The 26,719-nt window shown below is 43.5% G+C and overlaps 3 protein-coding genes across 6 annotated transcripts in view; 2 read left to right on the top strand and 1 right to left on the bottom strand.

The window, feature by feature from the left end:
• Positions 1-8,536, top strand: part of zgc:110158 (single-stranded DNA-binding protein 3) — a 51,843-nt gene extending 43,307 nt beyond the window's left edge. The window contains exons 6-18 of one of the 4 annotated variants that reach the window (XM_054741731.2): positions 2,966-3,049; positions 3,962-4,021; positions 4,141-4,207; positions 4,422-4,486; positions 4,613-4,674; positions 4,808-4,853; positions 4,969-5,004; positions 5,088-5,142; positions 5,314-5,384; positions 6,040-6,118; positions 6,194-6,222; positions 6,347-6,448; positions 8,219-8,536. In XM_054741731.2, coding sequence (XP_054597706.1) covers positions 2,966-3,049; positions 3,962-4,021; positions 4,141-4,207; positions 4,422-4,486; positions 4,613-4,674; positions 4,808-4,853; positions 4,969-5,004; positions 5,088-5,142; positions 5,314-5,384; positions 6,040-6,118; positions 6,194-6,222; positions 6,347-6,448; positions 8,219-8,383 — 921 coding nt within the window. In that variant the 3' untranslated portion in view covers positions 8,384-8,536. Of the gene's footprint in view, positions 1-2,965; positions 3,050-3,961; positions 4,022-4,140; positions 4,208-4,421; positions 4,487-4,612; positions 4,675-4,807; positions 4,854-4,968; positions 5,005-5,087; positions 5,143-5,313; positions 5,385-6,039; positions 6,119-6,193; positions 6,223-6,346; positions 6,449-7,951; positions 8,146-8,218 lie in introns of those variants that run through there. The other 3 variants (XM_015969710.3, XM_015969709.3, XM_015969711.3) reach the window with 3 other exon arrangements.
• A 2,269-nt stretch (positions 8,537-10,805) lies between these two features.
• LOC129163662 (ankyrin repeat domain-containing protein 34B) lies at positions 10,806-12,599 on the bottom strand. The gene is made up of 4 exons (XM_070546847.1): positions 12,266-12,599; positions 12,023-12,190; positions 11,744-11,960; positions 10,806-11,630 (listed from the first exon to the last, which is right to left on the bottom strand). The coding sequence occupies exons 1-4, from the start codon at positions 12,470-12,472 to the stop codon at positions 11,020-11,022; spliced, it is 1,203 nt and encodes a 400-aa protein (XP_070402948.1). The 5' UTR covers positions 12,473-12,599; the 3' UTR covers positions 10,806-11,019.
• Positions 12,600-17,220: 4,621 nt separating this feature from the next.
• Positions 17,221-25,844, top strand: LOC107392115 (RNA polymerase II elongation factor ELL). The gene is made up of 12 exons (XM_015969704.3): positions 17,221-17,489; positions 19,995-20,039; positions 20,126-20,247; positions 20,570-20,730; positions 21,341-21,642; positions 21,730-21,854; positions 24,003-24,486; positions 24,569-24,644; positions 24,714-24,780; positions 24,919-25,090; positions 25,382-25,426; positions 25,496-25,844. Exons 1-12 carry the CDS (start codon positions 17,352-17,354, stop codon positions 25,640-25,642), a joined length of 1,884 nt encoding a protein of 627 aa, XP_015825190.3. The 5' UTR covers positions 17,221-17,351; the 3' UTR covers positions 25,643-25,844.
• The last annotated feature ends 875 nt before the right edge of the window (positions 25,845-26,719 follow it).

The raw sequence follows: 26,719 nt of genomic DNA, 5'->3' as shown, positions 1-26,719 counted from the left end.
CGTTTTGTCCTCACAGGCTTCCGTAGAAGGAAACATGGCATCTAAAGTGGCGTCGCCCAGAGACTTAGACCCACTCCCATGTATTTTAGAACAGATTTTTATGGTTATATGTTATAAACCCGCCAATATTTTTTGTCAACTGGGCATCTTTTTGTTCTTTTACAACAACACTTCTATGGATATTTCCAGAGATTAATGATAAAAACTACACATCATCACTTTAATGCTACAATGGGAAATTTGGAAAACAAATTAGGTTAAAACGTTTTATCCTTCCTCTTAACATTCTAACATAGTATAGCTACATGTATGTATATGTATGTGTGTGTGTGTGTGTGTGTGTGTGTATATATATATATATATATATATATAGGAGATTAAAATAAAATAAAAAATTAATAAAGTACTTCTTATGCATTTGTCTAAAAATGTCTGCTAATTACACTTTTTAGACTAAAAGCAACCATTGGACCATCCATTGGACCATCCAATTGTTGGTCTCGCCAAACCGTGGCACGTCCACACTTCCCTGGGTGCTCCATTCATTACACTGACGTACCGTACTGACCCGAATATAAGATGACGTTTTTTTCATTGAAAATAATTTTTAAATGTGGGGTCGTCTTATAATCGGGGTCTAACCATTACACTCCCGTAACAGCAGAGGGCGCCAGGCTCTGTGTTCTCAGATGGAGAAAAAAATGGAGATGAGTGGTCTGAAGCAGAGTGGACTGAAAGTGGGGCAAGTTAACATACTAAGGCAGAGTGGTGCAAATGTTGAGATGACGGTGGTTAAATTCAGCAGAGGCGTCAAACATTGCATGCATGGATATGTTGGATGGCAGTGAGGATGACGTTCTGGGAGGAGTCAGCAGGTGTAGTGGTCTGATGGTACACCGGGACCGCAGCAGCATGACTGAGTGAGTACAGCGAGGCAGAGGGCGTCTGAATAAAAGCCTGATTTGATTTTTGATTTCACGTGTCAGCAAAGTACTGATAGTCTGCATTAAAACAGTATTTTTGCTCAGTATTTGTTTCTCAAATTTTCAAGCTCAGAGCACTGTTTTGGAGGCCAGACAGTTGGGTTTTTGTGTCTGCAAGTTAAAGGTTACTTTTCCAGTCATGTTGATGGAAATTTGTCCTTTGGTACGTTACAAACAGTTTATTTAAAAAGTGATTTTTTTTGTCTTTTCCTGAAGATTAGTCTCGGGGTCGTCCAACATTCAGGTCAAGTCGGTATTTAGCAACAGAGAGGTTGTCCGCTCAATAACACCAGAGAAGGGGAAACAGCCGGCTGCTCCCTCTTCAACTCTAGGACAAACTAACAGAGTCCCAATAGCGCCATTTGAAGTCAAGGACAAGAAAAGATGTTTGGACCTAGAAAACAGCGACTGGTGTTTAGCGCTATCTTGTTTCCTCTTCAAATGTGGGTGTCTGGTTCCGGCATCTCAGGGAAAATACGCGAGGGGAGTGGTGAGTGTTTTGTGACCGTGTTTGCGTTCAAAATCTAGCTTGTTCTGGAAGTTCGCTGAAGCTGCTTTTAAGGGAAACGTATCATCAACGAAGCAATTTGAATAATACTGTTGTTGCATATTTTAATATGTTATACTAAATGAACCAAATGTGTTTAAATATAACAAGTTATCACATCAACGAAGCTCAATAATTAGTGGGAATACATTTATTTGTGTTAGTATTCTGAAAATGCACATTTATTTCTTAGTATTGTAAACAACAAATTATCCTAATAATGCAAATAACAGAAAATTAAAAAACAAATACAAGAAGCAGAATAGCTTGAATTCAAATACCCTAAAGGTGAGGGAAAAAGGTGCAAACTTATTCATTACAATTATGTTTTCCATATAAATTTCAAGAGACTGACGCTGATAGGTATGAAGAATTACATTTGAGGGGACTAAATGTGATCGTTTTGCTCTAATATGATGTCCTGCTGGAACCGCAGGGTTCTGGCATGAACCTGGATGGTGTTAGACCATCCAAACCCGGTCATTTTACAGCTGATCATCGCTGTATCACTAGTCTGAATCCAAGGCTGTAATTGAAATTGGCTTTTCCTCTGAAGAAGTGATTTTAATGATTAATCAGTTATCTGAAGTAATAGCTTTATTTTCTGTCAGTTAATTGACTAACACCCCTCACACATTGCCACATTACCTAACAAGGCCCGGGATCCGATGCGTCCGCTCACAGAACGAGCAGTACTGGGTGCAGTTTGAAGATGCGGATCTTTGGGAACTATGGATCTCCTCTCTAACAGACACGTTAGTCGGAGACAGCCTTGTGTCTTCACAAGCTAAAGCGGGCGTTTGTGTCTGAGTGTGTTCCGACGCCTAGGAGGTATAGGTGGAAAATTCCATCTGCTGTTTGTAAGTCAGCCTCTCTTTGTTTCCGCTGGGGAACTGGGAAGGGGAGATGAAAGTAAAACGCTGGAGGTGTTGTGTAATGACTTTTAATTCCTGCTCTTTGGGTGAAAAGTCAGCGTTGTTTTTGGAGAATTTGGCCACAGGAACCTGAGTTTGTTATGAAGAAAGTTTCCAATCAGCAGGAAAGCGTCTAACTTTGACTTGTTTTTGTTCTGGTGTGAAGTTGTCACCAGTTCCTGTCCTGTTTGATAACACTGCCCTCGTGTGGTTCCCACTCAGAGCTGATCACCTCTCATGGTGCAGCCGTGTTGTTAGAGTCGGGCTCCAGGGGGTCGTAAACTCCTCCTATAGGGTCAGTTATTGTATTTTAGGAACGAATTTGCCCCAGATGTGCTGCTTCTTCCACTTTCCTATGTCACATGTTCCTCCTCAGACTACCCCCACCCTTCAGACTCCCCCCAGCATCGTCTTCCTATCCCTTCTGACTGATTGGGTTATTCCTCCAGGTGTGAACCCACATTTTTGCCCCCCCCCCCCCCCTCCCCTCCCCTCTCTGATGTCACTCTTCTTTCTTAAAGGGACCACCCGGCTCTCAGCAGTCCCCACATGCACAACCCCCCCCACACAACCCCAGCAACCCCATGATGGGACCCCACGGCCAGGTAAGATGTTTCTCTCAAACACTACCTCTTTTTCTTCCCTCACCCACATTCACGCCCTCACCCACTGTCCTCCTTACCCATGAGGCTTTGGGAACTCCTTTTACGAGAGCAGAAGATCCAGAGGCATCGGCGCCCGCTCCTCTCCGAGCCCCAAACCGGCTGTCCCCCGTGCTGGATGAATAATTCACTCCCTGCCCCTCCCCCAGAGCAGCTCGTGGGGGGTTGCACACTTCTCCTCCAGTCCTAACACACACACACACACACACCTCACTCCTCCCCCTTGCTTACTTGTTCTTGCATCTCATAAATAAAAGAGGGATCAAGCTAAATAAACAACATCCGTTTCTTTTTATTTTAAAGATAAATGACAAAAGTTTCAAATGTCCAAAAAGTTTAGTCCTCAGTCCTGGTGTTTCCAGAGCAGTAGCTACAGATGCCACCATGGAGGTAAAGCGAGGCTTCGCCCATTAACTGCGGCAGCTCAGCTCTTCATTCTTGTGGTTTCGAGTTTCTTTCTTGTGTGCGAGAGTGTGGACATGCTTCCGCTAAGGCTTTGAACCGTGTTGTTGGCCTGAGGTGTCTCAGACTAAGCCAGGCAGACCACAGGCCGAATCAGCTTACACCACAGCGAGAGCAGGCCGGCTGTGTGAGCGCCGCCTGGACACACACACACACACACACACACACGCTCAGATGAATACATGCTTTGAGGACATCTTTTCAGACTAAAAGGGTTGCTTATGTTTGTCCTTTTCTTTCTGGCTGATGTTTAGCACCATCGTCCATCCTCCAACCACACTGTGTCCATCCACGTGTCCTCTCTGTCTTTCAGCTTCTGGTTTGATCGATAATAGACTTGTCTCTGTCCCCCACCCGTTTTCTCTCTCTTTCCTTCATTTGTTTCCTCTGCAGCCTTTCATGTCACCGCGGTATCCAGGTGGACCCCGCCCCGCACTCCGAATGCCAAATCAGGTAATCGTTTTGTTGTTGTTGTTGTTGACAGTAAGTTAAATCCGACACTCCTGAGACCACGTGCTGCCAGTCACGAGTCCTTCTTTTGTTTGAGTTTCCATGTTTTTGTCTCTTCCCAGCCTCCTGGCGGAATTCCAGGATCTCAGCCTCTCCTGCCAAACAGTTTGGACCCAACAAGACCACAAGGTAGTGCTCGTAAGAATGACCAGCCTTCCACCGATATGTGGACTAAATATTTGGTATCTGGTTCAAGAAAATGGGTCTGTGGTGATTTCATCCTGAGATTACAGCTACAGGAGTCTTAAAGGTTACAGCTAATGAGATTAGGATGAAGAGTTGTCTATGGCACGTCTTTAATTCCTGACATAGGTGGATGTAAACGAGCCCTCTGTTCTTGCAGGACATCCTAATATGGGCGGACCAATGAGAATGAATCCTCCCAGAGGAATGGCCATGGGCCCACAGGTAGAACCTATGCTTAAAGCTTAGCTCTGCACACAAAACATTTGTGTGCAGAGCTAAGTAAGTTAAATCTGACTCTCCTGAGATTGCGTGCTGCCAGCCACGTGTTTTGTGTCTCTTTACTTTCAGAATTATGGCGGCATGAGGCCTCCTCCAAACTCCATGGGTGGTCCCATGCCAGGAATGAACATGTAAGTGCAGTAAAGTGCTGTTACATTTAACGTCTCACCTGTGTTGCCGTTAATCATTCTCATCATCATACTTTTCATTCTCTTTCCTCTTAATTTTTACGTCCTTCTCTGTCACTGTCTTTTTTTTTCTCAGGGGTCCCGGAGGAAGGGGGCCTTGGCCAGGACCTAACGCTAACTCTGTGAGTCACAAAGCTTTTTACGAACACATGATGAATGTGTTTATGAGTTTATGAGGCTTTAGATCATGTCATCACTGCATGGCGTGACCCTGTTTGCTCCTTCCTCCTCCTGCAGATAGCCTACTCCTCCTCATCTCCAGGAAACTATGTGGTGAGTTCAGGTTTATGGGATAATTTTGCTCTACAAGATGAGCTAAATTGGCTATTTAAATCCGTCCTCTGATTGTTTCCCAGGGTCCCCCTGGTGGAGGAGGCCCACCTGGAACCCCCATCATGCCCAGCCCAGGTGGTGCGTCACTTTACTATGTCCCCAGCACTAACTCTTGTCTCCGTTTATATGTTTTATCCCCCACTAAACAAACTTGAATGTGTCCCTTTAGTGTCCCATCTGTCATCATGTTTATAAATAAAACATCACTTATCCAGTTTCTTGTTGCTGATTTTCTTGCATTTTCTTTAGATTCAACTAACTCCAGTGAAAACATTTACACCATGATGAATCCCATTGGACCGGGAGGCAACAGACCCAACGTGAGTTTTCATGTTTTAATAAACATGTTTAAAGGTGCAATAAGTAAAAATTATCCAGGGAAATGATCACAAAATAGTCTAATATCTCAGTCATGTTGGAAGGAAGGTTACAATGAAACAGATTTCCTTCTCTGCCTTACTGGGGAGTTGTCAGTTTCTCTTCTTTTATAAAGGCCAAAAAGGGACAAAGTCATTGTTTACAATCTGTCCCAACTCCATACTTCCTGGTTGCAGACCCAATCATATTTTAGCCCACTGGGTTGCCAAGTCTGCCGGCATTTGTAATTCGACACTGTCCGGCAAAGAGCTGCAGCATTTTGGGAATAATGGAAGCCAGTACCAGGAGCGACCTAGAAGTTATATCTTTAAAGGTGTGGCGGACGATGTTTCTGGATTTCAGGAAAGAACTGCCCTCTCCCTGTTTTGAAAAAATGTGCATCTCGTAGCTGTTTTTTTCCCCCAGATTGACCTCATGTTAAATTATTTATAAAATGGCTGCACAAACGATTTATTATCCAACAGGCTTTAAAGTTTTATAAGTGTGACAACAAAAAAAATCAAGGCAAATACTTTTTCATAGCATTGACTGCGAGGACTGAAAGTATAATGATTATACCTCTGAGTCCCTAAAGCCTGTCCCACATCCTGTCTCCAGTTCCCTATGGGACCAGGGCCCGACGGACCTATGGGGGCTATGGGAGCCATGGAACCGCACCACATGAACGGATCACTAGGCGAGTTTAAACACAGTAGATCACTCAGCTGTGGCGACTTTGGATTAGATGTAACTTAAACGTTTTCCTCCTCAGGCTCCGGGGACATGGATGGGTTGCCAAAGGTGAGTCAACATTTAGGTTTCTACAAACATCCATTCTTCTCTCTGGTTAAAAGTATTATTTAGATCCTCTTCCCTAAGTGTGACGTGGATAAAGGGTCATCCGTCAGTTTGTTTCTCCCACCAGAGCTCTCCTAACAACATGGGAGGCATGAACAATCCCCCTGGGACGCCGCGGGACGAAGGCGAAATGGGCGGCAACTTCTTGAACCCATTCCAAAGTGAAAGTGTGAGTAGAGTAGAGTGTTTTGACGACATCTCACAACCCTTAACGGTTCTCCTTGCTGTCCTGACATACACTAGTGGAAGAATGCAAGCAGAGGAGGGCTTTTTCATCTAAAACGTTAAATTAACATTCTGAAAAAGAAGGTGCATTCTGTCTCTTTTGTCATTAATCAGAATTTTTTGTTGTGCTAGTTTACCAATAATATATAAATAAATGGAAAAACAAAACTCAGTCCTAAAACAAATAGAATGATAAAGGATTTGTTGCAGATTGGTGTATCTGAGTGGTGAGAAGAGAACACGAACTAAGAAGCATCTTCAGTTCAATCGGGGAAATATTTAATTACAGTTTTTATCACTCGCACCGATTCTGGTTTGGAGGATCGATACCAGTTTCTGGCATTTGTACAGCTATGACCTTCTGATACCAGTTTTCACCTATTCTGGTTCATCGCATAGAATTATAGCTAAATTTGAACGTTTTAATTCTGAAAGTAGAAATGTTCTGAGGATCTGTTTTTGCTAGCATAAATTAGCCCTTAGCTGTGGTGATTTCGTATTAAACTCAGCATGATGAATATTGGCTGAGTGACCGGAATTGGTCCGTATTTCAATATGATCGAGTTAATCTGTAGTCGACCAGTCAAACTACCAAATAAACGCACCATTACCAAAGAGCAATAGAAAATCCACCATTCTCTCCAGTGTCCTAAGTGCCAATTCACATTAGCAGTGACAGATGGTTCATGTAGAAAATCTGACTTAGTCAAGTTTTTCAGGTCATTAAAAAAAATCTGTTAATTATTGCTCTTTGAAATACATCTGTACAAGGACCTGGACTTGGTATTGGCTCTCTAAACCCGAATCATCTGCAGATGAGTGTGAATTAGATGAGACAAGTTTATAATTCCACCCAGATTTGCATCCCTTTACCCTGTTGAGGTTTTTTAGTCTGGGACAGCGCTGTGAAACTAAATAAAGTGAGGATTTTTGTTGCCCACGAAAGGTTTCTTCTAAAATCAGAGAACTAAAACCACAGTGAAGATGTTCTGCTTGCATTGTAGCCGCTCTAACTAATCACTTAGAAACTCATTCTGTGATCACAGCTGATGGAATCAAAAAGCCTTATGAGCGTTGTCGTATCTGTGGATTTCAGATTAAAAACACAATAAAAGACTGGTGTCGAACCGGTGGAATCTGTGTAAATCTGTGATGGACTTTGACCCAGGTCCTGGAGAGCCAGGAGGTCACAAGCTGCCCTCACTTTACTGGATTCAACCAATCAGGATGTTGGAGCAGCTTGACCTCTGGTATGCTCCGTGACTCCAGATCTACGTTTCCATCAGACTTTCATGAAAGTTTGACAGACACTGGTTGCCTGAGCCTGTGCTCTCTGCAGCTCTGTTGTGGACCTGGGTTTGAGCGCCATCTTGTGTTTAAATGTTGTCAGTGACATATCCACTCATCTCTGCCCCCCCCTCCCCCCCTCCCCTCTTTCTCTTTTCAGTATTCACCCAACATGACGATGAGTGTGTGATTTTATTTCCCCCCCTTTTTTTTTACTCTCCCCTCCCTTAATTTTTGTGACCCTCCGCCTGATTTTTATTTTTTAAATTTTGTTGATTTACTTCTTCAATTCCATCCTTATCCCACCTTGGATCGGACCGCCCCCGTAACCACACACACACACACACACACACCACACACAAACTCCTGATGGGACCCACCCTCTTCCACCCAACCCCGCCACCCTTTCTCCTCTACGACCCCGCAGCCCTCCGGGACGGCCCTAGAGCATGCTGGGACTCTAATTAAGTCGGGGCCTCCCGCTTCGTGCAAGATGGCTGTGGGTGTGAACAGGAAGCAGTCACAGAGCAACAGGAAGAGCCTCCTCTCTGCCTCCAGCCTACCCGGCTTCCTGTCGGGATCCAGACAATGAACGAGGGATGGAGGACGAGCAGAGGGAGACGCAGCCCTTCCTCACGGACTCAGTGGAAACTTATCAACCCAAACTCTCTGAGATCATCTTTTCGTCGCTGCTTTCCGAACAAATGTAGATGAAACGACCCCGTCGCCCCCCCACACTGTTCTACATGCGTGCACATTTGTAACACAGGTGTTGTGATTATCGTCCAACATGTTTATTTCATTTTTGTCTGTGTATGTATTATATTATTGTTGTTTTTATTATTGTATTATTATTATTAACGCTATTGCTATGATCATGTTAAGACTAGGTTCTGATTTGCTTTGTTTCGTTTCTACAGGCACATTATTCTCAGTCAGAACTCATTTGCTGTGTGATGTAAAGGCTTTGTGTTAGCACACTGCCCCCTGCTGGTAGGAGTGTGTCCTCCATGGTACTGATTAGGAAGCAGAACCGGCTCTCTGCAGTGAAATGCACCGCTCTATTTATTTATGGACTTTTGATTTTTTTTAATGATGATTTTAATGAAAGCAGCTGGACTAGTAGCAGCTGTGTGAACATGTTTAACCTCCCCACACACACACACACACACATGTTGTTTACTTACACATGAAAAGGATTTCTGCTGATGAGTTTTCAGGGTTAGGAAGCAGGAAAAAGGATTTGCTCTTGACTGGAACGAGTGGCGTTCCCGACTCCTCCTCCCTGTTTTTCCTCACCTTCCCATCAGGATCCCCACATCACCCCCCTCCCTCCCTCTGAGATTTCTTTCTTTTTATAACTACAGCTCTCCATCTTTTAATTTTGTTTTGTAAATACTGTAAAATGCATTTTGATATCATTGACATGTTTTGATATTTCAGATCACAATTTAGCAGCTGATCGGTGACATGCTGATTCAGGTGACTTGTGTGTATTTGTTCAGAGATATGACGTGTCTTTTTGCTCAGAGTTAATATGAGGAGCTGAAACCGGAGCTGCTACAGACTATGATGCTTTTTCACCTCATGATGGGCGGGCGAGCGGGCGTTAGGCCTCTGCGCCGCCGCGCAGGTCCAGCAGGACGAAGGCAGAAATCATTCGCAGGAGTTTTGTTTTGTTAAAAACTCACATTCAACCCGATTATGCCTCTATTCTTGAAATGAGTTTGAGGTGGGAAATGAAATTTAAAAAAAAGTGGAAATATTTTTACAATTTTTGTCAGAAATGGCTTTTTTTTTTGTTTGTTTGTTTTCTGTTTGGCTCAAACCAGGAACCAGAGTACAAACTTATTGTGAAGGACTTTTAAAATCTATTTAAAGGAGGCAGGAGGAATGTGTGTGAGAGTAAAAACACGTGTTACTGGGATGACGGAGAGAGAGAGAGTTCAGGAACATGCATTTCCTGTGTTATTTGAAATCTTGTATAAAATGCAGTCCAACTTTTCTCTTTCTGTCCTGTAAGTAACGCCGTCACCATGTTGATCATTTCTGTATCTCTATCGTGCTGATGTATAATACTGTAACATTAAACGGGGTTGGGGGGGGTACAGAGAGGACTTTAGAGGAGATGGAGAGCAAAGATTTTTCTGTTCAGTCCTCAGTTTTCCCGTTGATGACAAAGCAGTATTGGATTTGAGGCAGTCTGTCCCTGGGAAGTTGCTTTTTATCATGTTAGGGTAGTTTCAGATCCTAAATGTCTTGTGTAGTAAAATAAAAGGTTCCTTCGTACGTTTCTTTATATTGTAAAGTTGCTTTGGACAAAAAAAAGTTGCTTATCGGGGAAAAGGTGGGAAATCTGCATTGGTAATTAATGTATTTTATTTTGTTTTAATTTTCATCAACTTGTCAGTCGTTTTTTGCCTGTGTCCCCCTTGTTGTAGATACATATTAAAAACAAATAAAATGACTTCACTCCTTTTGCCATGATACGAGCTGTTTTAGACATTATTATTAAGGTTTCATCTCATGTTGATGTTCTGGTTGACCTTTTAAGCACAGTCCAGCCTCTGAAGAGTGCTCTGAAACCATAAAGTCACATTATTATTAATATTAATATCTACAATAACATAACAAATTACCCCAAAATTATTCAAATTGTTTGAAAGGGGATTTATTTTTTGTTTTTAGCTTTTTCAACTTTTAATTTCACCTTTAACCTTTTTCGTGTGTCGTTTTTTTCATAGTTGTTTTTATTTAATTTAATTTTTTACTATTTCTTAAATTATTCCTCAGTGGAGTGTGGATGGAAGATAACGTGAAAAATGTGAAATGTCTAAACATGGCGCCACCTTTTTATTATTATTGCTATTATTAACCTAATATGGATAAAGACATGACCAATTTTGCATCCCATACATGAAAATAAATTATCTTGGTGGGAATTAAATAACAGTTTTTTGTTGTATTTTTTTAATTGAAATTTGAGAAAAACACCAAATTTACAAACTGTCTCAATTATTTTTCATTATTACTTCAAAGCACCTAAAATTAAACTATGGTGAAGAGAATTTATTTAATTTATGCTGATTCCTGCTTGACTGAATTCATTTGACACAAATTTGAATATGAAGAAGGAAAGCATGACCGAGGAAAAACAGATGTTCATCCAGAAACAGGCTGAGGAACCAAACTGCAGCTCTTGGGCCTCAGAGGTCTAAATGTGCTCCTCTAAGACGTTCGAGCTGTGCTGAGTGACGACACATGGACTTCCTGCCCTTCTCGCTGTAACAGCAGGTAGGAGGAGCAACCAAGGAGGAGGCAGAGGAGGAGAGAGGTGGGAGTGATGCAGGTGGGTTCTACGTTTGGAAGATGAAGCGTGGTCTGACACCTGCAGGTGAGATTCTGATTGACTGATTCATTAAAGGAGGGAGGTGAAGAAGAGGGGGGGACCACCGTCAGGGTAGGGAGGGTGTTCCTGCGGGGCTGTGAGGAAGAGGAGGACCAGGATGGGAGCTTCTCATCAGGTCCTGGTGTTGGACACCATGATGTCTTAGTGAGAGGACTGAAAGAGAATCTCCCAGAGACCAAAGCTCGCTGCAGCTGTCCTCTTTCCTCCATGACACACTTCCTCCTTCCATCATCAATTCCCGGCCATCTCCCTCCTCTCTGGCTCCTGCCCCTCACTCTTTCCTCGTATGCGCTGTTCAGGGAAGCCAGGTTTTGGATGGCTAGCCAAGGTTCAGATAAAATCCTAGGTCTAGCGTTCAGAGATTCTCTTGGACTGGATGAAGTCAGCTCACAGGAGGAACGTCTGCTGCTGTTGCCACTTCCGTGTCTGCCTGCAGGAAGTGAAGGAGATGGATATAAAGGACAAAATGACACAAAGACCAATTCAGGTCCTATGGTGTGCCATAAATCTGGTTGATCTGGCTCCTAGACCTGTCAGACTCACTGGTTCCTCTAAAGCTGAAGATGTTTTCTTCCTCTGATGAGTTTGGTGAGCCCGTCTTCAAGACAATGTCTGACGGGGACATGTAGGACATTGCAAAGGAATCTGGAGAAGGGGAGACCTCTAGGTAACGCCTGATCACTGGATGTCCATTTGTACCCATCTCCATGGTGATGACGATGGTATCCCAACCCCTGGCTTGGCAGGCATCCATCAGCACCTGAGGTGACCTTTGATAAATACTCCAAACTCTTAGCTTTCCTGGATGAGGCTTTCACTCACCTGCACTGTGGGCTGGTGCTGAGCGTTGATGGCGTAGACCAAAGCTGAAGCTCCAGAGACGTCCTCCATGCAGGGATCTGCTCCTGCAGCCAGGAGGCTCTGTGCCACATGAACTCCTGCTCGCTCCGTGCAGGCGTGCATCAGAGCAGCTCGTGCATTAGGGTCTGCCTGATTTAGACGAAGCATCTTGTTTAAAAAAAAGGCAAGTCCAAATCTTGAATCTCCTTCATGCTGCAGACAGACCTTGTTCTGAAGCAGGTACCTAAGAAGTTTGAGAGGCTCAGACCCAGCAGCCTCACCCCTCAGGGCCTCGCAGGCAGCCAGAAGAGCTCCTCTGGAGTTACTCCCGTTCACCTGAGCTCCACCATCCACCAGCAGGCGGACCAGACGAAGCTTCCCACAGGAGGCTGCACTGATCAGGGGGCTGCAGTCTCTCAGAGGGTCCTCCATTTCCTCCTGGAAACAGAAATAGATCTACTCATTTGTTATTCACTACAAATGTAATCAGGTACGACATAATTAAATACCGACCTTGAGTTGCTGCAGGTGTTGCACTTCTGCATTGTTATGTCACTGGAGCTTCGTCTGTCCTCAACCGCCCTCTCCTGCTGACGGCTCCTGCAGAGAGATGGTGAGTGGGGGGGTTGTTCAAAGTCAGAATTGATTTTCAGCCTGAAATGTCACCTGTTGCTGCTTCACAAAGAGCCAGAGGGCCATTGATAAGAGTCAGCTTTGAATTGCACTGCGACCACCGTCTGGGTTCAAACGGAGCAGAGAGACACAAACACCAAGAAAACAACCTCACAGCCGCTTCTTTTATTATTTCTGTTGCAACGAATGTGTCCTGAGCCATGAATGTAGGCAGTCATCAAACATCAGAGGGGCACACTTACAGCAATGTTAGCTAAGATCCCCCCTCAATGAGCTCTACAAGCCAGATTTAACATCTTCCACCATTCAGGTGGGCTGCTGGAAGCAGAACCAGACTTGCGTTTGTGAATTATTGACTTTCAAGAACAAAGATTTAGAGCTATGTCCAAGGGCTCCAAAGAATAACTTACAAAAACACCAGTTTTTACTCGCATCTATGTTTGTGGTGGAAAACTAAGCTTTAATGACACGTCTTCCACAGATTTTTTTTCATGCAGATGGTATTCTGATGTCTGCAGTGGCACATCTCCTAAAGAAATCGTCTGTTGGATTATGTTATTTTTATTCTGTTCTATAAAAACAGGAATCTTCTTGTATCTCTTGCCTCTGGTGACACAATATTGACGTTAGAATAAAAGTAAGGGATATGCATAACCAGTTAAATACAAAACTGAGGGAAGAAGGGATGAAAAAGTGGAAAAAAATGTTCTTTAACCCTCCCACTGTCCTAACGGGTGTGACCTTGCGAGGAAAGTTGACCATTGAGCAGGGTTGATGGTTTATCCCTTGGGTCTATGTGGCAGGGGTGAGGAGTGGGCGCCACCTCACCCCTGCCACGTGGACCTCAAAGGATAAACCATCAATCCTGCTCAATGGTCAACTTTCCTCAAGGGGTCACCCATAAAGACAGTGGGAGGGTTAAATGTTTGCAGGTTGTGCAAAGAAACAGTCAATTACTTTTTTTTAAATCTTCCAGCTTCCAGAAAATAACAACTTTAGAGAATTATGAGATTTCATAATTTATTATATGAAAGTTTTTATTATTGAATAAATGTTTTGGAGAAGCATTGAAGCTGCTGCACTCTGTACAGGTTTGGTTGCTTCAGAGTAATGGGAGAGGGACATTTGAAGATTCCCAGGTTACGGTTGGAAAATCAGCCGTGGTTCTGGGACTGGGAACGCTGAGTGTCGGGTCTCTCTGAACACCTGAAGTTCATTTGGTGATGTGCCAACCACACCTAGGGTCATGAACCTGATCCGGGTTTGTTTATGCAAACTTAAAAGCTGTTGGAGGTCATGGCGTTGCATTAGAAGACAACCAGCATGTTGATTTTGTCAACACTCACTTGTGACATTAATTTTCTTATAACTCAGCTTTAATAACAAAATCTGGCTTAAAATTTCTATCTAATTAGCTTTAGATGGACAGGATTTTCTTTTATGATGCACGTAAATAAATGTAAACCAGGTTGCACTTTATGCGCATGTGTGGTAGGGACGGTGTTTAGCAGTAAAATGTTTCATCCAGTTATAACAGAACACTATATGTCTTATTGGAAATAGAATAAAGGTTAAAAAATGAATGTTGGCAAAGCCTGAGACTGGAGCTTCCTCCATAGTACAAATAATGTTATGTAAACTCCTACTTGTAGTGGGAATATTGCTCATGCACAGCCCACACACACACACACACACACACACACACACACACACACGCGCACACACACACACACACACACACACACACACACACACACACACACCGTGTTCACATCTACATACTGCAGACCAAACAAAAAATTAAATCAGTGTCCTTTTTAAAATTGACGCCAATTTGAAACTCGACACATTTTCTAAGTCATATAAAATAATTGACTAGATGTTAAAAAATAAATATTTACAGTTACAAATCTCTTGTTCTGCATGGCTGTACCTCAGGTCAATAAACCTATGAGGCAGTAAAACCAGATCTGTCAAGCCCACTCAAACAGAAGTGTGACTTCTCATGATGACACAAGAGGTAAGGAGGTGAAAAATAAAACACAGAGAGTTAGGGGAAATCATAATTACACTGTGGGACATAGAATTAAATCAAAACAGGAGTAAATGAGCTTGTGTATCAGGTTTGTGGATTTGAATTTAAACACATCCCTTATTAGAGCCGTAGCCAGAGGGAATCTTTAAGCTCTCACAGACAAAACGTTGCATCTGAATGGTTTTCTGTTTCCTAGAGTAACTTGTGCATCAGTGTATGGAAATGATCCAAAAATAAATTATCAAGGCAATAAGGCAAGTGCTTTGTGTTGGATAATAGAGAATATTTGGTTCAACCTCGTATAAAATAATTCTGGGTAGGAAAGTTGTGTCAAGTCAGTTTTCCCATTTGCTCGTTTTGATTTACCCATCAGATGTTTGTTGTGAAAAACAGCTCAGCTAACTAGAATTTTGATTCTCTCTTCATCAATCAACATTTTAGACATCCCATCTCAATCGATGTCATCTTTTTTGTTCAAAAGCCTCATTCATCCGTTTATTCATGTATTCTTCTTGTCCAAAAGAAACATTGTGCGTGTGAAACTGAAATGCCAGTCATTCAAATTCGAGATAACTTCAATCAAATTACTGTGCTGGGTTGGCTTGATTCTTCTGCGCCTGGTAGCCCCTCACTAGCGTTGGTGTGTGTCTTTTGGGGCCCGGGTAAGTCCCCTTTGTGTGTGTGTGTGTGCCGCCCCCCCCCCCCCCCCCCCCCCCCAATTGTCTCTTTCCCTGTTTGTTGTTGGCCTACTTCCACCCTGGCTGTCCATTCTGTTGCCTAAGCAGATGTGGTCTAGCATGCCACAAACTTAATGCAGTCAACAGTGCAACAGGAGAAGCATCTCACATCCTTCCCATTGTAGAGTAAAAGTACTCTGTCATGGTACGTCACCCAGACTAACTACTCTGTCTGCTCCAGCTGCCAGAATTAATAAATCATTTGATTGTTTTTGTTATTGCTTTGAAGAATGAGTTGCAGTAACACTTAATTTTCCATCTGATTCTTAAAGAATTTTTGAATTTGAACATGTCAGGTTAAACAAAAATTTACAGCTGCTCAAAACACATTGTGACAGTTCTGGTAAAGATTAGGTGATAATAAACATTTTTGAGAAAATTGGGTTAAACCCTCCCTGCCTACTGGTGCTGGTCAGAGGGATTGGTGGTGCCTGTGCTCGAAAGTCTTGCCTCTGTCAGTGCGCACCGCCAGCGTGTGAATGTGTGTGTGAATGGATGAATGATACTCTGTAGTGTAAACAAGCACAGTGGAGTCTTGACTTTGATAGGCACGATACAATTGCAGGTCATTTATCATTTATTATAAGAGATTTACTGGGAGATTATTGTAATATTAAATAAATAAATAAATTTAATGGACAGCCAATCATCCAGGCCACAAGTTGTCAAGTTCCTGTAGTATAATTATAAAGTGTCAGTGGGAACGTCCACTGGCATGTCTGTGGTTAAAATATGGCATATACAGCACCTTCATGCAAATCTGTTTTAACTCTTTTGTTCGATTTTATTTAAGTAGCCTATGTTGTAAAAAAACATTTTGGTAAACATTATTGTAGTTATGCGGCTTAGACTGCTGGAGGACACACTGACCACTTTCCACACTGCTACTTTCTTCTACCACTACTCCCTAATTGCATTATTTTCTGTTATTTCTGCTGTTAACTTTATTTTCTCTCTAAGTGTTTTTCTCCTCAGAAGAAGCTACAATGGTGTTCTGCTGAGCTGTGGTGGCCTTGTGGAGGGGGCCATCAGCTGTGACACTGCTGCTAACTACTTACCGTTCTCCCTCTCCTGATAAAAACATTTTACTTTAATCATAGAATGTGCTACTACTAGTTTACCTGTTGAATTAATTATAGATTCACTAACTTAAAGATAATAAAGTTTATCTCTTACTAAATAGAATATTTACTAAGAAATCACAATGTAGCAGCAGAAATAATACTTGGTATATATGGTGTGTGTGTGTGTGTGTGGGGGGGGGGGGGGGGTGTCTCTGTTCTGTCCTTTCAGTGAGTGGTGACGAGGCCAGAATCTTCTGGTTTCTTTCTGTTAAAATGGAACTTTCCTCTCCACTGTCACTACATGCTTGCTTAGTACGGGGTTTGCTGTGAAGACACTGACACTAAATAGTGACTCGATGCAAGCTGCTGGGTTCCTTAAATGAGAACCCTTTTACAGATCTGATTGACTTGATTGCGTTAATGTTTACTGTGTGAAGTGCCTTGAGGTGGCTCTTGTCGTGATTTAGCGCTATATAAATAAACTGACAGAAACTGAATGTATTGTATGAAAATCGATGTACTAACATCATATTGTTGCTCACTAACTTGTTCTGGTTTTCATTTCATGAACAAACTCAATGCGTGGTTTCATTATATCTTACAATGGCCTGCCATAACCGGGGAAACCAACAGTTACGTAAGCTGTACGTAAGCGAAAAATCGTGTCCCAGGACCAATCAAATCCGCCCTTGTTTCACCCGCCGTGACGTAATGTTCGGTACTCCAGAATAGCGCGCAGCGGCGGAGGAGCAGCTACACGGCTCCGCGGAGCGCCTTCCTCTGGCCAATGTTTGCTCCCTTCATTTGGACTGCTCCGGTTCGGAACCAGCCTGAGCGGCGGGATGTTGGCGCTGAAGGAGAACCAGTGTTACGGGCTGTCCGGCGGTAAACTGAGCCCGAGCGGCAACAACGTCTCCGTTTTTCATGTAAAACTCACTGACAGCGCGGCAAGAGCTATTGGTACCTTCCTGAGCAGCAAGGTAGGATTATCATTGTTGTTAACGTGAATTCGTCAACTAAAAGTCATTTGTTGGAGCTCTTTGTCTGGAAGACGCTTCCTTTAAGAAGGGAGCAAGGGAGCGTTGAAACAAAGCACCAACGGCTGGGTAGTGCGCTGAATTTCGGCCGAAGTTCAGCAGCAGTGGCTTCCCCGCCGGTTGTTGTCTCCTCCGAACCTCCAAGCGGTGATACATGTTGCATAATACAAGGCGTGTAGCTTCCCGGTGATCTGAAGCTTCTAACAAGCTGCTGGTCAGTAATAGGAATTGTGTGTGTGTGTGTGTGTGTGTGTGTGTGTGTGTGTGTGTGTGTGTGTGTGTGTGTGTGTGTGTGTGTGTGTGTGATCTTTGATGGACATGCAGTTAGCTTTTCTACTATTCACCACCACCAACAAACTTAATCACAGTCCAACCTACTTCTTCTGAAAGCCTGATCAGTCATTTCCTGTAATTCCTTGTAATGATGGTAGGAAACTCCAGTTTGATAAAAGGTGGAAACCACACTGCTGAGGTCATGCTGGTGTGAAGCTGCTGTGATGAGAAGTGGGGGGAAAGCACCAGGCGCAGGGCTCAACACCACTGGGGTTCTTTATTTAGCTTTAAGAGGAGCTATTCGCGTCTCACTTGGCCCGAGCTCAGGTCCAGGAAAAGAAGAGAAAACACCTCCACATGTTGCAGCAGCTCCAGACTCTGCTGGCAGACGCCTCATCCTGTGCACTCACCAACAGGTGGATTTACAGATCGGCTCTGTGGAAAGGTCAGCCGAGGTCTTGTCAGTCATCCTTTCATCTTCCTGCAGGTTAATCCACACCTGTGAGAGATGGTCTTTTATTAAGCTGCTGTGTCTGCTTTAGCCACAGCTCTGTTTAATAATGTAAAAATATGCTAATTAAAGGTTTTCTTCTTATTTTTACTAAGACTTTCTGATTTTAGCCCTACAGAGATACTAGAGGGTCTTTATGACCACCATGTTGTAATAATCAGAACCGGGTGTGTGTTCTGCGCTTGGTTCTGGATTAAAGGAGGGGTGGTTTTGCAGACAGATCCAACAGACTGTAATCATGCTGCCTCCAGCTGGACTGATGGTGAAGTTTGTCAGGTTTCGGGTTTGATCTGCTCTGGTTTTGATGACCAATACTAGTCCCAGATTTTTGTACAGCTCTGATTGGTCGATTCAGTTTCATCCCAATGAACCACAACTAAAAATGTTGGTGCTAGAAGTATAACCTTCCACATGGGAGATTTGTTATTGGGAGGGTGAATTGGAACGTAATGTGTACAGACATCACAGCTTGGCAATTCTGATACCTGGGTTTAGGGTTGGCTGGGTAGATAATCATGGAAAATTCATGCAAGCTACGTTTTGGAGGGAGAAAACACAATTCCAAGGTCCAACCCCCTTTCTTCAGATTTCATCTCCAAGCCACGCCTCCAAAATAGAGCTGGACACGACGGATGCTCTCAAACAACCATAAAAACATAACGTCATCCTAACAGTTTCACTTGTTGGCACCTTTCCTGCCATGATTCCTAATGTTATGCACCAATATATCCGTCACAGAGCCTCCAGGCTTCTGATGAATTCCTCATAGTCCCGTGCAGGTCAGGAGGCCTCCAGAGTTTGTTTATTGGGGCCTAGATTGGAGATCCAGTTTGATGGACTGGGCCTACTGCACTGGAAACCGCCTCTGCTACTTTACCTCAGGCTGCGACCATGTACACATGTAGCCAGGTTTTTGCAAAACCGAATATCCTCCGCTCATCGAGACCAGAGAAAAGTATCTTTGTTTTGTCAGATACCTGTTGGCTACGTTGTGTGTACATGACAACCTAACCTCCTAACAGTTCAGGATGCTAGCTAATATAGCTAACCCATGTCTGGCCTCCCTTCCTGTTCAGCTGCTCCAAGCCCGGAATGCGTGATTTATGCTCGGTGAGGGGTACGTGTTCAGAGGGCCGTTTCGTGGAGGGCTCAGGAGGATCCGGTCATTATGAACGGTTTGTTCACAATGATATGATGAGGTTTGCCATCAGAATGTAAATAGCATTTCAAGCTAAACTGTCTCCAGAAAAACATCTCCTACCCCACTTTAAAGGGGATCGCGCTCAGGTTAATCAGATTCCAATAACTCCAATTATAAAGAGGATTTTATAATTCTTAAATCTGTTGAATTAATAATTTTCTGATGGACTTGACATGTAGCTGTTGATCATGGAGATATTGATGTTTGTAAATAATCACAGATGACCGTAACTTATAGAACAAAGGTGGCCTTTTAGAAACTGGGCCAGTGGCAGCAATCTGCCTTCGGTCCTGGCTGATTTCAGACCAGCTGTTGGCTCATAAAGGATGTAAACACTCTCTAGAAGGGATTAAAACAATTATAATTAAAACGTTTACACAGAAACACCTTTAAAGGGCCCAAATATTCATTTAATGTGAGATGCAGCAAACTTCTTCATTTAGCATAATTTCTGTTCCTCTAGGGACGATCAACTCATCCCATCATCAGCTTTAGTGGAAATCAAGGGGTAAGGGAAACCCTCTGTATATTTATTCATCCATACACATGTTATACATTTGAGCAGATGTAAGTCTCCATTTTTGTTTCCTACAGAGAATCTCCATCCCCTGTTCAGATAATAGCGATGAAGTGAGGATTTTCACCTTTGGCGTGGCTAATGTCGCCCGTGACAACCCTCATGGAAGCTTTGACTGCGTCAAACAGCTCAGCACGGGGTAAAAGACAACAAAACATTAAATGACAACAAACGTTATAAAGCTGCTACAAGTGTTTGTGGCCAAATAAATGGCTCATTAGCTGTTCGTTAAAAGGCCTCCAGTGGGGTGCTGTGAGAAAATCTACCTGATGTTAATCTATATCTGGCTTTAATTGCTGCACAGGTCACGAGAAGCTGGGAAAAGTCTTAATTATTCAGATTCGTGATTAGATTTTAATGCTGCTTAGGAACTGAAAACCATCTTTTATTATGAGGAATGAAGGTAAGATGCAGGATTCCTGATTGTTCTGAAGCTTCTGCCTTCTCCCCCTCCTCCTCAGAGCTGCCGAGGAGTTGTCATGTCTCGGGGTGATTCAGAAGAAGATAACAGTCAACGCTACCGATGACTCGTACGATAAGGCTCGTCAGAACCTGGCTCAAGCTGAGGAAGAGACTCGCAGCCGCGGGGCCATTGTTATCAAAAACGGAGCCCGCTACCAGGGTAAAGAGTGTGTACTGGCCGTAAGACAGTTTAGCGCTGTGCTTATAATCTCCAGGAGACACAGTCAGCCATGATGCATTGGTTGCTTTGGCAACAGGTGTAGTAAAAAGACTCTAGCTGGTATACGTGGACGAACACGTCCAACACCTGCTGCTAAATGTTTTACACACACAGTCGCTTTGATTTTGTGATTCTTAATATAATAAAACCAGGGATTTTTTTCTTTTTTTTTTGCCCGTTCTGTTTTTGCAAAGCCAACCACCGAACCACTTCCTCCTGAGCGGATATGTTAGTCACCGTCAGCACACAAAGGCGCTCCTGTCACTTTCCAAGTGTGTGTTTGATGAATCTGTCAGTTCACAGGAAGTTTAAAAAATAATCATAACTGGCTTTTGCAACCATGTGGTTGTTTTTTACATTAGTGCGTGTGTGTGTGACCTGGCTGTGGCTTTATGACAGGATGAAATAAGATCTGCTTTCTTTTTATCCACGACTCTGCAGGCCTGTGTCTGATGTTGCCCTGTGAAGCTTAAGATAATATTTGTTTACACAAACACATTTGGATTGGAAGGATTTATCTGTTTATTATATTTTTTCACCTTCCTCACAGGTAAGAAGGTGACGGTGCGAGCTCCAGCCCCCGCTCTGGCTAAGTTGACCAAGCCCAAACACACGCCTCACACCCTCCTCAGCAACATTAGGAAGGGAGTCGCCGCCGCATCCCGGCAGAGTAAGGCTCCGTGTCCGGCTAACAGGAGGAGCGTGGGAGATGTGAAAGAGAAGCCCCTGGGGGAGAGAGTCATGCACCTGCTGGCTCTGAGGCCGTACAAGAGGCCCGAACTGATGCTGAGGCTGCAGAGAGACGGGCTGACAGATGGAGACAAAGACGGGTTGGACTCTGTAATGAAGGAGGTAATGTGTGCAGTCATTGTGCACGGCGTTAGGATAGGTGGGTGAATTACTAGTTAATGAAAGGAACACCTGTGTGTTTGTCTGCAGGTTGGCCAGCCCAGCGGCAGAGACGGGACGTTTGTCCTGAAGGACGGTCTTTTTAAGGATCTGCAGAAGGACTGGCCCGGCTACACCGTAGGAGACCAGCAACTTCTAAAACGCATCCTCGTTAGGTAAATGCTCACGAGTCACCTAGAATAAATAAACTACCTATTGTCCCTATTGGTATTGTCATTGCTTCAGTTTATATAGTTTAAATTTGAATAAAGGCAGAAAATGATTGAGAAACACTGCCTTAGCATGAGCTATTGCTAACACAGAGTTTCTAGCTTCAGGCAGTCATGGAACCGCTGGGGTAAATCGGCCAATCAGCACACAGCACAATTAATATTCATGTCCTGGCTGAGTGGGCGGGGCAAACCGGTCTTTTTATTGTAGGGCTTTATTATGGGGCTGTTTGGCCATTCTTCATGGCTCCTGGGTCATTTTGAGCCCCAACAAAGAAAGAGGCTGAAAGAAGTTTCCAGTTGTAAAGAACCTCACGCCTGGTACAAGGTGATCGGGTCGGGCCTACACGTCCACGGACCATGTGGCCATCTCTAAAAAATCCATCCCTTCCTCCAAATCATGTGGAGAACTACCGACCTATCTCTCTCCTCCCTTTTCTGTCCAAAATCATTGAAAGGGTGGCTTTCAAGCAGATCACAGAATACCTCTCACAAAACTGTCTGCTTGACCCTTACCAATCTGGGTTCAAAAAGGGCCACTCCACTGAAACTGCTCTGTTAGCACTGACAGAATCCTTAAATGAAGCTAGAGCGATTGCCAAATCCTCAGTGCTTATCCTGCTCAACTTATCGGCTGCATTTGACACCGTCAACCATGGCTTCCTTTTGTCCACACTCTCTAGCATGGGCATCACAGAGAAAGCACATGCCTGGTTTGAATCGTACCTCACAGGACGATCATTCAGTGTATCTTGGCTTGGACAATCCTCTACCATGCACCATCTTGCCACAGGACTCCCCCAGGGCTCTGTACTAGGACCTCTTCTCTTTGCCATATACACCACCTCACTGGGTGAGATCATTCGATCACATGGCTTCTCCTACCACTGCTATGCAGACGACACCCAGCTCTATCTGTCATTTCCACCGGACAACCACACTGTCTCTGCACGAATATCAAACTGTCTCTCTGACATATCAAAATGGATGAAATCCCACCATCTCCAACTCAACCTCTCTAAAACTGAACTACTTGTCATCCCAGCAAAACCATACATACAGCACAATATCTCAATCCAAAATGACTTCCTATCTCTGGCTCCTTCAAAGGCAGTTCGAAATCTGGGTGTTGTGATTGATGAACACCTGACCTTTAAAGATCACGTTGCCTTTGTTGCTCGTTCATGCCGCTTTGCGCTGTATAACATACGAAAGATCAGACCATACCTAACACAACATGCCACCCAGCTCCTGGTGCAATCAACTGTCATCTCCCGCCTCGATTACTGCAATGCCCTTCTAACTGGTCTTCCAGGCTGTACTGTGAGACCTCTTCAAATGGTCCAGAATGCAGTGGCGCGTCTGGTCTTCAAAAAGAGCACACGTCACCCCTCTGTTCATTGAGCTCCACTGGGTACCGCTAGCAGCACGCATCAAATTCAAATTGCTAACACTAGCATACAAAGTCCGAGATGGTACGGCTCCCATCTACCTGAATCCTCTTGCAAAGGCTTACGTCTCAGCCCGACCGCTCCGGTCATCACAGGATCGTCGGCTAGCAGTGCCTACACCACACTCAGGACAATCCAGACTCTTCTCATGCATCGTTTCACAAATGTGGAATGACCTTCCAAGCACTACAAGAACAGGGACTTCCTTTTCAATTTTCAAGAAACTCCTGAAGACCCTGCTCTTCAGAGAGCATCTTCTAAACTAGCACCCTCCCTGCACCCGTCCCCCTCTCTACCGTCCACTCCTTGTTCCCTCCTCTCCATGATTGATGCCAAGTTTTTTTTATTGTTGTTGTTAGCCTCAAGGGCAACATGCCGATTATCACTTGTAAGTCGCTTTGGACAAAAGCGTCTGCTAAATACATAAACATAAACATCTTGGCTTCTTAACGCCAAATCCAACCAGCTTTGCAGTAAGTTGTTATTTTGGTGGTTATGTGCCAGCAGCAGGCCAGTGGCAGCACTTCAGAGTCAAACTACTCTCAGGAGCATCTTTATCATTTAAAGGATGGTTTTAAAGTGGAGTCCCATCAGTTCTATTCTGTGTTTTCACTTTGTGAAAGTACTTGCTGTTTCTTTGCAGGCGACTTTTCCAACCACAACAAAACCTCCTGACTGTTCCCGAGGCGCAGGTCAGCCCTCTACGAGACACCCCCAACTCGTCACCAGCACACCGTCCAAGACAAGCGCTGTTGGAGGAGTCCACGGACCATGTGGCCAGCAAGAAGCCTCGGATCTCCCACTTGTCAAGCAAAGCAACTGGTGAAAACTTAGGGCTGAGGCCGTCCAAACACAGGACTCACAAGGACACGGAAGTGAAAGCGGAGGACAGGCAAGGAAACTCACTCTATCCTAAAAAACTGATGGACTCGCTGTCAGCAGTTTGTCAACAGGAAGCAGAAGTGGCTAAAAGACTAGAGCTGATGGATGCTGCTCACGAGGGACAAAAAGACCCTGAGAGACACCCTTTAATAAACTCTAGCCGCCCCTCGTCCCTGCTGACGGTTCCTGATCTGAGCAGACACACGGTCAAAAAAAAGAAGAGCAAACACAAACACAGAGATCAGGTCAGAACACTCTCAGGTCATGACCTTCAGTGGGTTCCTGTGTTTATCACACTGGTAATGATGCGTTTTCTTTTGAACCAAGGACGAAGACAGGTGGAGAGGCAGGAAAGAACGAAGAACAGAGGTTACAGATGACAAAGTGACTCTAGAAGACCCAGGTGAGCAATAACGGATTAGAAACCTGAAGTATGGATGTTCCTTCTCACCGACTTTGTTTTATTCTTCAGAGCCGAACGAGATGTTGTTTGATTCTGACGAGCCTCGAGCGGATCCCGAATCAGCAGATTATTTATCGTAAGTCCAGTTTATGTTAATCTTGAGAGGATCAACGTTCTCTTGCTTGAGGCTTTAAATAAACATTACACCTGTGATCATTTAGCTGAATGTGTGTGAAAGCTGTTTTTACTGGTGATTTTTGTTTTCTCTGAACAGAAAGTACACGGTGATTTGCCGCTACGACCAGAGGCAGAGTTATAAGGAAGATTTTAACAAGGAGTACAGCGAGTACAGGGACCTGCACGCTCGTATCGACGGCGTGACGCGGCAGTTCATGGAGCTGGACGCGCAGCTCAAACTACTTCGTCACGATTCCCATAAATACAAGGTGAAGAAATGCAGCCGCAGCCTTCATGTAGTGAAAATGCGACATTTTTATCACGTTCCTGCAGGTCTGCTTTGTTCTTCAGAGTGTAGTTAGCATCGTTATGTGGATAAAAGCATCTTTTATTGGTGCAGTCAAACCTGAAGTCAAGCTGCAGAATCTATTAGATCTTTGTTATTTAGCTGCTTTTAAGCTAAATAATTAAGAAACGGACTCGGATAGTTTAGATTTGTGTGATTTAACTTGTGTGACGTTAAATCTGCATTCACTCCCTCTTTTTGTGTTTCCTCTCAGACGGTTCATAATAAAATTCTTCAAGAGTATCAGAAAATTAAAAAGGTAAATGTCTTGTTTTAAAGCTCAACATGTTTTTACCTGATAAATAATTCTATATATGTTTGTCTCTAGTGCAACCCCAACTACAATCAGGACAAAGTTCGCTGCGAGCATCTCCACGACAAACTGGCTCACATTAAGAAGCTCATCTCAGACTTTGACCAGCAGCAGCTGACCGTAGATCAGTTCTGTCCCAAACAAAGTGTCTCGTTGGCATGAGAGTGGAGAGAACAGGAAACGCCCAGAGGCAGAAGGGGGTCGTGCTGCTGGGTCTAGTGTCAATGGACCTCAGAAGCCCCAGACAGGTTTGGGGTTTATGATCATGCTACTGCATCAGACCGGCACCGCCACGGCCAATAAGACGGTTCTGCAGAAGCTCCAAAACCTGGAAACACATGCAGAGGTGCTAAGCCTGAAAATAAGCCAATCACTTCACTTGCAAAGTATTGTTTGTGTTATTGAGTCCGTGTTCCCGTTTCAAGATGAAAAAACTGCATGCTGTAAATATTCACAAAGATCACACAAATACGAGTGTTACCGGCAGCTATGATGCAGATGTGTCCCGAGCAGACACACGTCTTTGGTGGGATTATCAGTGTTGCTGATTATCCGTCTGTGTTTTTTTTATATATAAAGCCTTAAATGGTTTTTACTTTAAACTGGATTTGTTGTATTTTTTTTAACTGGTTTTATTCTTTGTTCTGTTCCCAGATAGTCACATTGTGTTAGCTTTAAGTGTGTTCAGGGAATGTAAAGTATGATCCTCACTGAAAGCGTAAACTGTTTTTACCTTCATAGAAGAAAATGACATAAATCCTGGAGGCTGAGAAGAGTGGGGAGAAGTCTGGATGCATGCTGTTCCTTACAGAATGCATGATGAGCACATTAAAATATGTCAGATTTAAATAAATTTGTACTGATCTGTTAGTTTTGATATTTGCTCTTTCTTTTAATGTGCAGTTTTGTTGCTGCTGGTGTGGCCCGCTACTCATCACATCAGTCATCTCCGGGCTTTTAAAGTTACACAAAAATGTATTAAAATGGCTTAATTTAGGTAATTCAGTCATAATTTCATTAAAAATTAAATTCACCGGTTGCCAAGTTAATGTATGTACAGTAAAACAGTCAAATTAGCAACTAAGACTTGTCATTTTTTAATCCATATTATTTATTAAATATTATTAAGCCTTACATCAAATTATAACCCACGTTGCCCTAAATTAATTTAAAAAGTACATAAATGGTATATAAATGGATGTAAAATCTATTCAGAGGGGAGATAACTAGGTAAATAGC

The sequence above is a fragment of the Nothobranchius furzeri genome, chromosome 18, assembly GCF_043380555.1.
Source record: "Nothobranchius furzeri strain GRZ-AD chromosome 18, NfurGRZ-RIMD1, whole genome shotgun sequence".
Lineage (NCBI taxonomy): Eukaryota > Metazoa > Chordata > Actinopteri > Cyprinodontiformes > Nothobranchiidae > Nothobranchius > Nothobranchius furzeri.
The sequence above is the reverse complement of the archived record's forward strand: the minus strand, read 5'-3'. Positions and strand labels throughout refer to the sequence as shown.

Excerpts from the sequence above, each read along its gene's own strand:
- LOC129163662 (XM_070546847.1), bottom strand. The coding sequence starts at position 12,472 with ATGGAGGACCCTCTGAGAGACTGCAGCCCCCTGATCAGTGCAGCCTCC. Across the intron at positions 11,961-12,022 it reads AGCACCAGCCCACAGTGCAG|GTGCTGATGGATGCCTGCCA; the intron begins GTGAGTGAAAGC and ends AGGTCACCTCAG. Across the intron at positions 11,631-11,743 it reads CTTCAGCTTTAGAGGAACCA|GCAGACACGGAAGTGGCAAC; the intron begins GTGAGTCTGACA and ends CACTTCCTGCAG.
- LOC107392115 (XM_015969704.3), top strand. The coding sequence starts at position 17,352 with ATGTTGGCGCTGAAGGAGAACCAGTGTTACGGGCTGTCCGGCGGTAAA. Across the intron at positions 20,248-20,569 it reads GTCAAACAGCTCAGCACGGG|AGCTGCCGAGGAGTTGTCAT; the intron begins GTAAAAGACAAC and ends CCTCCTCCTCAG. Across the intron at positions 21,855-24,002 it reads CTAAAACGCATCCTCGTTAG|GCGACTTTTCCAACCACAAC; the intron begins GTAAATGCTCAC and ends GTTTCTTTGCAG.